Consider the following 13,982-nt stretch of genomic DNA (forward strand, 5'->3'; position numbering starts at 1 on the left):
AAGGAAAGGAGCGATTGGGGGTGCTGCCTCCAAGACTGCTGGCAGACAGCTTGGGGAGGTGGGCTTTTACAGAAAGCAGACAAGGAAATGCAAATTCATCATGAGCATTCAGGATTGACCTTCACTCAAGTGTTCAGGGCTTGGGGATGGGTATGCATTTTCTCTAAACAAGGATTTGATTCTCTGGCAGGATATTTATGTGTATTTTGCACTTAATGAGCTAATAGGTTACCTGAAGTGTTGACATGGCATAGAAAATCTGCTAAGACCAGTTGAGGCCCACCATGACTTCAAGGACAATTTCTGGCCCATTTTATACTATCTTGTCAAGGACAGTTTCAGAAAAATGTGCAGGCTCTTCTGCTTAGTATAGGAGGAAAGCCAGAGCAGGTGTCTCTTAGAAGTGCTGAGCCCTGAGGCTACCTTTGTCTCCTTGAAGTGTTGAGCTCTGAGGCTGCCTGTCTCATTTCCTCTTTTTATTTGAACCGTGACCACTACTGGTCAGGGTTCATTCTAGACCACTGTGCAGCTGCATATTTTGCCTGGTGGGAAGACTCTGGTGAGGTCACAAGCTGGATGTAAAGTTCTGGGATTTTGTGGAGGTTAACTCTTCATTGTACCATCATTATTAAAGAGGTTTTGGGTCAGAAGGTATTAAAACATGTGGGAAAAAACTTGGATGCAACAGCATAGTAAAATCCATAAATCCAAAAACTCCAACCCCCCTGCCGTTGAGTCGATTTAGACTCATAGCGACCCTATAGGACAGAGCGTTCCCAAAGAGCACCTGGTGGATTCTTCAAAAAGCCGACCTTTTGGTTAGCAGCCATAGTTCTTAACCACTGTATCACCAGGGTTTCCGAAATGCATAAGCAGATAAAAAGAAATGAAAACACTTCTTGTATCCAGGAGGTACTGGGTAACCAGGAAGTGAGCCAGCTAAGAAGGGCAGTGGTCCCTAACACTCTGGAGCCAGATAACTTGCTCCCAAATATGTCTGACAATTTGTTCTACAATTCCTGAGTTATTAATCCACATGCAGGAAGAGGTATTGGCTATAGCCCAGACCCCTCCTTGATTAGCTAAGAAGAAGTTCATCACAACGTGGTTATCTAAAACCACTCTAGCTAAAGCATCTAAGGATGTTTGTTGGGTCCTAACAGCTTGAGTTGTTGAATAGGCAATGACTTGTGAGGAGTGGGACAGTTTGTGGAGGAGTAGTTCGTGGGAGGCTATGTCTATACAAGGGATAAAGAAACTAGCTCCAAATAACCCCCATTGGACAATGTCCTGTAGGCTGCGTTTAGTTCGGTGAGCTGTGGACACAGAACAGTTAGTTACATTAAACACTTGAAATGGGGTAGTGAGCCCAAAGAGCACTGCCCAGTCATTTTGGTGTTGAGGTGTCAAATAACCCATCTGTACAGGGGTCAGCTGGGCCAGACAAAGACATATCCTGAGTGGAGGGCACATGCTGCTAAGCAAGATGTGTTATTTAAGAAACTGGTGATATTTAAATATCAGGGGTCCTGGTGACAAGACCTATTACCAAAAGAGAAAATGTGGGGAGTTTTGGTCCTCTTGGCAAAGGCAGACGGTTAGTGAAAAACATGAAAAGTAACATTGGTATCACAGGTAGGTCTATCGGGATGGTCTACTAGCACACAACTTTCTTTCCAAATGGAAATAACTTGGTTACAAGATGGGGAAAACACTTCACTGGTTGATTCTCCTGGCTTTAAGGATACCGTCGATGCTCCCATTAGGCATTGGGAGTAAAAACTGTAATTGACATGGACAGTTTTACTGGGGGTTAGATTGAAGCATGTATCTGGAGCATGAGACAGGTGAATACTTTTATGGCCATGGACTCAGGGTTTCCTGGTGTCCAAAGGGAAATGCCTGTTAGGCTTTGGACAAATTGGGTCAGTAATAAACTGTCAGGATCTTCTGAACTCCATATTGGGAGAGGGTGACAGACCCAGCAGTTTTTTAAATGTCCTCCTGTAGCAACGGCTTGACTAAGTTTGATGATAGCCTTGTCTTTCTAGTCTTCTTGGACTGTGGTTTCAAGGCTGTGTGTAAGTTCCAATTAGTGGCCAGGGAAGTTGCCACTGATTGCACCACCAAGGCACAAAATGGGGCCCATTGTCACTGCCAATAGAGATGGGAAGCCAAAATCAAGGGATAATTTCGTTTAGGAGGTGTTTCACAACCTCAGTGGCCTGCAAGGAAAAGCTTCAACCCAGTTAGTAAAGGTGTCGATAAAAACTAGCAGATATTTGTAATTCCTGGAAGCTTGAGACAGTCAGTGAAATTCACTTGCCAGTAGTCTGCAGATATTGTCTCAGTTTGCTGGACCCCTGGGGATGATTCAGCAGTGTTCTTTGGATTATTTTTCACACAGGTGGGGCAGCTCTTTATCGTTGCTGAAATAGTGGACCTTTGGTCCAATTAATTGTCTCTTAACTCAATCATATAGTCCATCTTGTCCATAATGGGTGGATAGGTGGCCTCTCTGTAGAATAAAGTGTATGAGTTTTTATGGAACGAAAATCTACCCATGAAGGGTGTACAGCCATCCATCCTTGTTTAAAGTGCCCTCCCCCCGCATCTTGGCAATGTTTTTATCTTGTTAGGGACAGTCCAGGGGGAGGTCAGGTGGTAATAACTCTAAACGGGGAGTTAGCAGGGCTACTACAACAGGCTTCTGTTGGATCGTAGCTTTATTTTCTCTTGCATCTGCTTTGTAATTACCCTTGGCCACCATGGTGTCCCCTTTCTAATGCTTTTTGTAGTGTACTACTGTCCTTGGGTGGGTAGGAGAACAGCTCATAAACGCTGTAAGATCTCTTGAGAATATTTAATGTCCTTACCTCCTGCTTTTAGGAGGCTTTCCTTCCAGATTGCCACTGTGCATGCAATACCCCAGGCATGTACTTGGAATCAGTACAAATAGTTGTTCACTTACCTTTGACGATTTTAAGGGCCTGCCACATGGCAATGAGCTTGGACTTCTGGCAGAGGTACCTGGGGGAGGTGCTCTAGAACCTTTTCTAAAGTGACCACCACATATCCAGCTTCTCTTTATCCTTGTTCAATGTAACTGCTTCCATCAGTGAACAGCTCAAGGTCTGCGACTGGCGACAAGTAGATCATCCACATATTGAGGAAGACACCATTGGTTAGGGTCAGTTGTCACAATTCTCGGACTAAAGCTGATCTAAAAAGAGTGTGACTGTTTTTAAAGAGCTGTGGGAGGACTTACCAGCCAATGCAACTTCTGTGTTTGTCCTGTTCCTGGGTCCTCCCACTCAAAGGTGAAGGTTTCTTGAATTTTTCCTCCATTTAGATGCAAAAGAAGGCATCTTTCAGGCTTAGAACAGTGAACCTAGAAAAGGTGGGCAATAAGGTCAACAGCAGGATATATGGTTTGGGGACTACAGGGTGGACCATAACAGTTACCTTGTTGACAGCTCAAAGGTCCTGAAAGAACGGGTAGTCTCCATTTTTCTTTTTCATTGGCCGCACGGGGGGTGTTGAACATGGTCTGAGCAGTCCATGTTTCTGGTATCTGGTGATGATTTTGCCCGGTACCTGTCAGGCTTCAGCTCTGATGGGATACTGGTTAAGCCTTGGGAGAACTATACCAGGTAACAATTCAGTGACAATGGGAGGGACATTTTTGCTCTCTCCTGTACTCTGGTGGCCCACACCTATGACACTACTGCATCTCTGATAACTGGATCGACTAAATTTGGTATGTTCTTCTTTCCTATAATTAGTTGGGGGCCCAATAGTGTGGGCCATTTGTAACTGCCACCTGTTTTTTGTAAAGGAAGGAGTATATTAAAGATTTTCCTTGTATAGAAAAAGTTAGAGGTTGTAGGAAGGGAGGGCGTTCTTTTCTTGATACTCCCACAATGGACAGCGTCTGTCTCATTGGGGTAGCTTCTTTTATCATTAATTTTTTTTGAGGAGAGGAGTCAGAAGTGAATGGACTGCTCCAGTATCTACCAGAAACTTTACAGGTTCTCTCTTCCACCTTCATTATAACCAGAAGATCAGGTGAAGGACTTGCCTCAGTTTGACTCATCTTCTAGTGGCATGATTGGGCACTGCGTCACCTCTCTGTTTTTTAGTTCCTTTGGTTGGCATTTTGTACACTCTTATTCAATGTCTTTTTTCTTTACATCAGCTGCACCTGTTTCTTTTCAAAGGAATGTGGGGCCTTCTCATCTCCTGAGGCCTTCATCTCCCTCTTCTTATTTATTTCTTTAGGGGATGGCCTCCAGCCTGCAAGCCAGCAGCTAGGAAGGTTGCTTGGTGTTTTAGATTGTAACTTTCTTGCTTGCTCCTTATCTCAGTTAGAGTAAACTTGGCAGGCCAGTCCCACTAGCTGAGAGATTTTTAACCCTATACCTCCTTGTACTTTCTGAAGCTTTCCTTTAATATTGGGGGCACTGTGCCTAAAAGATTATATTAACCATGAGATTATTTTCAGGGCTTTTGGAATTCAGAGCAGTGAACTCATGAGCATGGTTCTAAGATACCATGACTCCCTCAAGAACTGGTGTCGACCGGGGTATTTTCATTTTCCCTAACAGACAAATGAGGGTGCCCAAAGTCGTTCCATTCTGTGTGTGAGGGCAGCGAGCCCACTGGCAGGACAGAATGACCAGGGAGGGGTGGATACGAAAGTTGAGGGGGCTTAACAGTGGGGGCTATACTGGTTGGTACGCATGCTGAAGCAGTGGGAGCTGTAAGATCCTCTTGGGAGTCAAGAGAGAGGACTGGCAATTGTGATTTAACAGTCTCTTTCTGAACTAAGATTTTACATTTTTCTGTAACTCTTTGTTCTAGTACAGAGTCATGAAAACTTTTACCTAATACTTTTTATCTTATTTACCCTTGCAAGGATAGAAAAGATCAAGATGGAGGACAGTATAGTTAAGAGACCAGTTTGCTGGCTACTTTTACTCATCTGCCAATTCATACTGAGGCTATGTGGCATTACAAAAGAAAATCATCTTTTTCTTTTTCATTGGGTCTAACCTGAAATAGCCCCAGTTTTTAAAGATGCATCTTATTTGGCTGCATTTCAGGATCTCATGAACTTTCCTCATTTCCCAGACTCACACACACTTATACTTTCACACAACCTAATTCAGTGCACCAACAGGCACCCAAAGTCTTCTACACTCTCAACCATCAATATTCCTGCTTCTTGGGACTCTTGTAAGAACTTATGTTGGAATTACCCTGTTACTTACCAAACCTAGAGCCTTTTACCCCCTCAATGGTAAATACTCCCTCTTCTTTGGACTCTTCTAAGGTTTTATCTGGGTGCTTACCAAATAATCTCAGATACCTAGAGCTTTTTATGCCATCAATGGTCAATATTCTTGCTTCTTCAGCCTCTTTTAAGGCTTTACCTAGGTACTTACCAAATAACCGTAGGCACATTTCATGTCGCTCACGTAGACACCATTGGGTCTGAGGCAGATGGGCCCTTAGGACTTCTTTGAGGTCTCCTGGAGAACTCTCCAGGTGGGCCAGATATCAGGCGGGGTCCCTGGCACAGCCCATCTCAGGAACCGAGCAATGACTCCTGACTGGCTGGCCAGAAATGCTGCCTGGTGGAAACCAAACTCAGGTTCTGCTCAGTGTAACTTGTTACAGCCAGTAAACAAAAGGCTGAGGTGAGAGAAGAAAGGCACCTTTATTTCATTGCACAAGGAAAGGAGCAATCAGGGCTGCTGCCTCCAAGACTGCTTGCAGGAAGCTTGAGGAGGGGAACTTTTACAGAAAGCAGACAAGGGAATGCAAGTTCTTCATGAATATTCAGGATTGAACCTAACTCATACACTCAGGGCTTGGGGATGACTATGCATTTTCTCTAGACAAGGGTTCCATTCTCTGGTGGGGTATTTAGGTAAATATTTTATACTTAATGAGCTAATAGGTCACTTGAAGTGTAGAGATGGCATAAAAAACCTGCTAAGACTGGTTGAGACCCACTATGGGTGCTTTGTGGTTATATTGTCAAGGACAATTTCTGGTCCATTCTATAGCTATCTTGTCAAGGACAGTTTCAGAAAAATGTGCACCCTATTCTGCTTGGTGTAGGTGGATATATCAGAAGTGTCTCTTAGAAAGGCTGAGCCCTGAGGCTACCTTTGTCTCCCTGAAGTGCTGAACTTTGCGGCTTCATGTCTCAACACCAGTTTATTTCTAACTAATCCTTACATAATGTAACAACCATTTGTAAATTAGGCCCAAATATTAACCCCAGCTGTTGGTTGTAGGGAATCCCTAGCCCATGCAACCATGGCATGGATTGACAGAAAGAACTTCCTGCAACAAACACCTAAGAGATAGGTGATATAAACATCTGGACTACCTGTCCATATAATGTGTTCCTATAATCCTGCACATAGAATTTGTGGTTTTGAAAGAGGGGAAGAAGTTTAAAATACCTTCCTTAAACGATCAGTGGACAGATTCTCAGGCCCATAAAACTGTGTATATGCTGGCAAGTGTCTTTCAAGCTTCCTGGAAACACTCTCATGTCTCTATGGAAAAAATACCATTAGCACAATCATTATAGATTAATTAGAAATAAAAAATGCAAAAGGATATACTGACTTCTATAAGGCTTCTTATACTGGCTTCTTATAGAAGTCAGCATAAGATTTCTGTTCAAGATATTTTTGTTGTGGTTGTTAAATCCATGATGCCAAACAAGAAAAACCAAACCTGATGCGCTTGAGTCAATTCCAACTCATAGTGACCCATATAGGACAGAACAGAACTCTTCCCTAGGGTTTCCAAGACTATAATCTTTACAGAAGTACACTGCCACATCTTTCTCCCATGGAGTGGCTGGCGGGTTTGAACGGGGGACTTCAGGTTAGCAGCCAAGAACTTAACCACTGCACCACTCAGAACTGTATTATTAAGAACCAGAAGAATGATGTTTTTGGACATAATGTTCATATTAAATAAGATTGTGTGTGTGTATGTATAAAAAGAAGGGTTGATTATGATTTTTCTATCTGTTCATCTTTCTACTTATTATTCTATACACACTTATGTGCGAAATAGGAATGAACAGAGTTCATCGGAGGGTTTGATTTTTATACCTTTAAATTCTTTCTAGCACAGTGCAGGAAATAAAATGAGTTCTTTTTAAGTTATTATCCTTTGTGACCAGAACTTTCAAGCGTGATTCTCTGAGATTCAACTAAATACAGCAGTAGGCCGAAAAGAAATTCATGCCAACTGTTAATTGCAACAGATTCAGTTTCTCATCTAGTATTGGATCTTTGGCACAATCCAAATCATTACTTAGTGATGGGTCAATATATTTTGATCTAATACATAACGTAACCACTTATTGAAATTCATAGATTTAATAAGACTAATAAAAAGACTTAAAAGGTAAACCAAGTACAATTAAAGATTTTCCATGTGGTTTTCCAAAACATTAGAATGATCTTTGTTAAATAATTCTTCCTTATTAGATGTGGGCTCAGCAAGGTGATCTGCCATTTCAAGCGATTGTTCCTTGCTTGTGAGGCAAATTGCATCCCAAAAGATCAATCATAACATAACTTGTTATGCTTCTGAGACATCATTACAAAGTTTTTCATAAATTTTAAAGAATGATGTAATACAAGGAAAAGCTCTAGAGGGACTAACAAACCATACAAAATGTACTAATAGTACTTAAGTAATGGTAAGTATTGTTGGCATTCCCAGAATTGGCTTCAAGGTTGATTGAATTATTTTTGGATTTGTTGTAGATTACTCAAAGACAGCTAAAGAGTAGGAAAAAAATATTAAAGGTAATTAAGATAGTAAAAAAGGGTTTAGAGTAACACAAAATTTGAATTTGTTTGTTCAATTATTCCACAAGTACATGTGGAGTGTCTATTAATTGCTGAGTCATACTATGTATTGGAGATAAAACTAGGGAAAACACAGAAGCATCTTGGCTTACCAAGAATTTGAAATTTAGAGTAGGTTATAGACAAATACCAGGTGGATGAATAGTTCAGAGTAACACTTGATATTGAAAGGCCTACAGAAGGAAGTGAAATTTCCCCTGGGATTGGAAGGAAAAGCTGAAAGAAAGTAGCCAACCAGAGTGGTGAAGGTAAAGAAAGGAGTATTCTGACAAAACTATGTACAAAATGTGTGGTCACATCTGAGAAACTGAAGCCACATGTCTGAGGCATGGAGATTACATGAGGGATGCCACAAGAGATAAAACTAGTCTGCAAAGCAAGGATTTGTTTATCAAGGGTTGATTTAGCCATCTCAAGGACTTTGAACTTTATCCTAAGGTCAGCTGGAGAACAAGCTAAGACTTGCAAATTAGGAAGAACTCTCAGGCTGCCATAAGCACAGAGAAGTTTCTAAAACTGAAAAAAAAAAAAAAAAACTAGAGACCAGGATAAAATTTAGAGAGTAGTATTTAGGCTTTTCCTCCAGGAAAGGTGTGATAGAAGTCTAAAAAAAAAAAAAATACGTAATGTAGAGGACATTAGAAGAGGATGCATTTGAGAAAAATGGATTAAACACTTAGAAGTTTTCAATAATGGATTATTTGTTAGAGGGGGAAAGAAGGTATATGAAATGTTTTCTTGGTTTCTCACCTGGATGATAGCTGGGAGATAGAGCATTCACTGAGAAAACATGTGCTCTAAGGCATATGAGTGCGGTGGGGTGGTTTTGAACATCTGATTTTTCTTTTGAATATGTTAGATTTAGGTATCTCTGAAATATCTAACTAATGTTACCTGGAAAGCTGTTGGATGTATGTACCTGGAGCTTAGAGGAAAATCTGGCCTAAATATTTAGATTTGTGCATCATCGTTATATAAATGACAATTGTTTTCCTATTGTTAAATGAGAGCTCTCAACAAGAATGCTCAAAAAGGAAATGAGTTGGCCTAGGGTAGAATTCTAAAGCAAAAAGGTCATTTAAAGTATGGATAAAGAAAGCATACCTATCAAGCAAGAGTAAAAGTGGACAAAAAAATGGAAAAATCCAGATATTCTGGTGACTTGGAAGCCAAAAAAGAATGGTTTTCAGCATAAAAGGAAATGTCTGCTGTGTCCAGTGCAACAGAGAAGTCAAATATGAAGCTTTCATTGGATTTGGGAATAAGGAGAGTGTTGGTGTACTTGATGAAAGCAATTTCAATGCAATGCTAGGAAAACACATGACAGTAATATAATAGGTCAACATATGAATGTGAAAGAGAGGGTATTAGTGACTTTTCTAGAATGTTTGGTAATAAAGGGATGAAGAGAAGAGGAGGGGGGAGGAATAGCTTAAGTAAAGGGAGAGGAATAGAAATGAAAGAACACTGGTGAGGTTTGACCATATACTTTGCTTATAGATTATTGTGAAAGGTTGATTAAATTAGAATAGGGAGAAGATATCGAATGCAAAAGAGTATGTGATCAAAATATAAATTTAGGTAGTAGATATAAAGTTGGGCCTGACCCCAAGCCGTGGTATTTTCAATTGCCTCCTATGTATGAGAAAGTAGGACCGTAAATAAAGAATACTAAAGAAGAATTGTTGCATTTGAATTATAGTGGAGAAGAAATGACATAGCAGTTGTAACGATGGGTTCAAACATAGTAATGATGGTGAGGATGGTGCAGAGCCAGGCAGTGTTTCGTCGTGTTGTAAACAGGGTCGCTATGAGTCAGAACTGACTTCATGACACTTCACAGCATTAGAAATAGAACATCCACCCACCACAAAAAAAAAAAAAAAAAAATGGAAAGGATAAATGTGGAAGCAGGTAGGTTTGTGGAAATTTTCAAATGAAGTTGAAATATTTTGTTGTCATTGTTACTTTAAATTTCTCTCTTATGTTGGAATTTTGGTATCTATTTTTTTTTTACTGGGAGTAAGGTGGGTGGTATAGAAATGTATGAAGAAATTCAGAGTCTGAAATAATAGCTACATACACACTAAGAGATGGTTGATTCAAGAAAAAGCCAACCTTCTGGACACAAGTAAGTGGCTACTTTTGAGTACGATAACCTTGTAATTGTTCAGTTTTGCCTGGTTGATTTCTTGGTAGTTCAGGTACAATTGTGAAGAGCAGAACATTTTGAAATGCTCAGATTTTGATGTATCTGGAGAAAAATAAGACAAGGATGTTTAGGATGTTGACAAGAATAATTGTAGTAATAAAACATGGAATCTAAGCTATGTAGGGGAAGAATTAAAGGAGGTGGCAAAATAAAAGAGAAATAATCAATGGGAAATAGTGATATGAGTGAAGCCTTAGTATGAAAAGTTGTATTGTCATAACTGAGATGTTATAAGGAAGGGCAAATGGTTGTGATCTTAAGATAATGTTTTAATTTTGGAAACTTAGCATTTAACCAATTTCCAGATAAAACAAGATACAAGATGGAGCCATGAGAGTGGGAAGTTCAAGGGTATTGGTTTTGGGGTCACTGTTTTGATCTCAAGATTTCAAGAATTCAAGAAGCAATGCATTAAAGGTGTGGTCTGTGTGAGCACTGATGCCAACTTTATGGAAAAGGGACAGAACGATCCTGGTGTTAAAATCTTCAACACATACGAAGGAGTGGCCTAGGCATATATAAGTGACAACAATGATGATGCATATTAGCTTCAAAGCATCAGGAGTGTTTACTCAAATGAGAGGTGTAATAATAAATAAAAAACAAAGCTCTGAGCATAAATCATGCCTTACCTTACCTCCCAAATTAGAAATATGTGGAGAGTTACGCATTAAGCAGCCTGCAGAGAGGTGGCCTGGAGAGATGTAGGTGTTCAAGGGGAAACCAAGTTTTAGTTTAAGCAAGGGAGGATAAAATGTTTGAAGATGTTAGAGAGTTTGGTCATATCAAAGCAAGATCTAAAATATCACAGAGATGTTAGTACTAGAGAGAATAAGATCCATGTGGGACAGGGATTCAAGATCAGAACTTAGTGAGGCAACAGGAGAACATTTTTCAAAACATTGCAAAACAAACTCATACATCCATTACTATGCTGGAATTACACACGTTTCTGCAGAGTAAGGCTCAACATAAACAATATTAATACTACTAAGAGATAAATTTTAATTAGCATATAGTATGAGATAGGCACTATTCTAAGCATTTGACATGGACATGGGACGCCTTTCCAAAGCTGCTTTGTTTCTAGTCAATGGGGCAATTCTTTCCGCTCTGAAAATTAACTATTTGAATAAACTGTGAGTTAAGGTTAGGGATTCAAGGCTGGGACTAGTTAGTGAGTTATTCTTTTTCATCTCATTCTGATCAAAGACCACAAATAAAAACTAAATTATCTGCCTGAGTTCATATATCTTCAAAATAAGGAAGAAAGCTATATTATCAACCTATAACCTTCATATAAATATAATCTGAGACAAAAGAGTTAGAAAGGCAAATCACTGTGCTCAGGTAAAGTTCATTAAAATTGACCACATTTTAATTATCTAGAAGCCAACTTGCATTTCTACAGACTCAGCTTAGGATGTTTTTCATTTCCTGTTTTGCATTTGGACACTGCATCATACACCATAAATGAGCTTTCTGAATTATTTAATGCATGTTTAACTTTGTTATACAATTTTCAAGTAGGAAGAGGCTATTCATATTTCTATGCCATTTTTCTCCTTTAATTCAAAAATACTGCACAATAATTGAATAAAAAAACGAAGAATTACAGGTAAGAGAAAAAAAGAAATTATCATGAATTTATGGTCCAGAGATCAACAGCAGTCAAAATTTTAAATCTTTAAAAAAAAAATTTAAATCTTAAAAAAAAAAAAAAAAATATTAACCATTTTGGAATGAATTTTTGAATTAATTTCCTTTTAACTAAAATTTATTTTCATTTATTACACTTTTATTAAAGATATTTCAATAACTTAAAAAAAATATTCTGACATCATGTTCAAAAAAACTCTTTCTTCCTATTAAAAATAGATTAAAAAATGGTTCAATTATATTATTATATTATAATTTACATTTAAATTTTTAAATAAAACACTACCTTTCTACTTATACAATTTAAAATAATTTCAAGTTTTGGAATTTCTGCCTAGATCAGATGCCTTCATTCCGAATGCAGAACTAGCCTGAAGATTCTCATGGGGGGTCAGAATCATCTTCTAACATCCGCTTGATCTTTACCAACAGACTCAAGATTGCTTGGAACTGTGATTTAGAGGGGTTTATTGTAATCTTTTCATGGCCAAAGGCAACCATTCGGCTGTGACTGAGTTCATCCTCTTGGGACTCACAGATAACCCAGACCTTCAAGCCATTCTCTTTAGTGTCTTCCTAGTGATCTACTTAATTAGCGTCCTGGGTAATCTTGGTTTGATGGTGCTAATCCAAATCAGTCCTCTGCTTCACACACCCATGTATTTTTTTCTCAACCATCTGGCTTTTGTTGATTTTTCTTTTACTTCATCTGTCACACCAAACACCTTAGTGAACTTTTTGTATGAAGTTAAAAGTATAACATTTTATGCATGTGCCACTCAGGTGTGTTGTTTTATCACATTTGTAGTTTGTGAACTCTACTTGCTTTCCATCATGGCATATGATCGGTACGTTGCCATCTGCAACCCTTTACTCTATGTCGTTCTCATGCCTAGAAAACTCTGTATTCATCTGGTTGCTAGCACATATGTGTATGCTTTTACTGTGGGTCTTGTACAGACAGTGATGACATTCCGTTTGTCTTTTTGTGACTCCAGTATGGTCAACCACTTCTACTGTGACGATGTCCCTTTGGTTGCTTTGGCCTGCTCTGACACCCAAGACAAAGAGCTGATGTTGTTAATTATTGCTGGGTTCAATACACTTTTCTCTCTACTGATTGTGTTAATTTCCTACGGCTTCATTGTTTTAGCCATCCTTAGGATCCACTCTGTTGAAGGAAGACAGAAAGCCTTTTCCACCTGTGTGTCCCACCTGACCTCCATCACAATATTTTATGGGACCCTTATTTTTATGTACCTCCAGCCCAAGTCAACCCATTCCCTGATCAAAGATAAATTTACTTCAGTGTTTTATGTAGTGGTGATTCCCATGCTAAACCCACTGATCTATAGCTTGAGAAACCAGGAGGTAAAAAATGCACTGAAGGGAATTACGGAAAAGTTGTGTTTGGCTATTAGATAAAGGAAGAACCACTTAAAGTTATGTCTTGTCTAGTGTCACAGTGTTGAGAAATGACAAAGCCAAATATATTACTTCAAGTGTTCATGTTCACTTTTCTGAGGTATAGTTCTGTAGACTCAAGGTGAGTCTCATCCACTGTTTATTCCCAGTATTTTCCCCAGGAAATATATTTTGTAAATTTTACTTGGTTGTTGAAAGAGGAGAGAGAGAGGGAAGGAGAAAGACACAGAGAAGAAGGGAGAGAGTTAGAGAAAGAAAGAGAAATCCTTTTTGGCCATGATATCCTTCCTCAATAGAGTGCTGGGAAATACTTATTTTATATGAAATCCACGTAATATTGAGATCAACATCTGGTATCTTATATTTCAAACCTTTTTGCATAGATAATCTGGAAAACCAGCCAAAGTTTAATAGCAGGATTTTTGGGTTGGAACACTCTGGATAATTTTCCTAATAGTCTACTTTCTCTGCATCCAGCTGGGAAGGACAGTGCTCGTAGAGGTACCATGGCACCAAACATTTAGTGGTATACTGATTCTATATCAGTTTAGATTGCTGAGCCAGTTTACACTACTATAATTCACTGCCTGTTATATATGAATATGTGGTCAGGCCTATTCTATATAAGTGTGTGGTTAGAACTTGGACTCTTCATTCAAATAGTTCAACTAACAATTTTAGCTTTTCCAATTAATGCGATAGAGAATTAGTTCACATTTCTGTATCTCTACTGCCTCATGTGCAATAGGCGGTAAGAGCTCCTTTTTAGACTG

The 13,982-nt window shown here is 39.1% G+C and overlaps 1 protein-coding gene across 1 annotated transcript; it reads left to right on the plus strand.

Annotated features, from left to right (window-relative positions):
• Positions 1-12,267: 12,267 nt before the first annotated feature.
• LOC100667179 (olfactory receptor 5AL1-like) lies at positions 12,268-13,209 on the plus strand. The gene has a single exon (XM_064289132.1). It carries the CDS (start codon positions 12,268-12,270, stop codon positions 13,207-13,209), a length of 942 nt encoding a protein of 313 aa, XP_064145202.1.
• The last annotated feature ends 773 nt before the right edge of the window (positions 13,210-13,982 follow it).

This window comes from Loxodonta africana, chromosome 7 (assembly GCF_030014295.1).
Source record: "Loxodonta africana isolate mLoxAfr1 chromosome 7, mLoxAfr1.hap2, whole genome shotgun sequence".
Classification (NCBI taxonomy): domain Eukaryota; kingdom Metazoa; phylum Chordata; class Mammalia; order Proboscidea; family Elephantidae; genus Loxodonta; species Loxodonta africana.

Bases quoted from the DNA above. Each gene is read 5' to 3' on its own strand.
- LOC100667179 (XM_064289132.1), top strand. From the start codon at position 12,268: ATGGCCAAAGGCAACCATTCGGCTGTGACTGAGTTCATCCTCTTGGGA.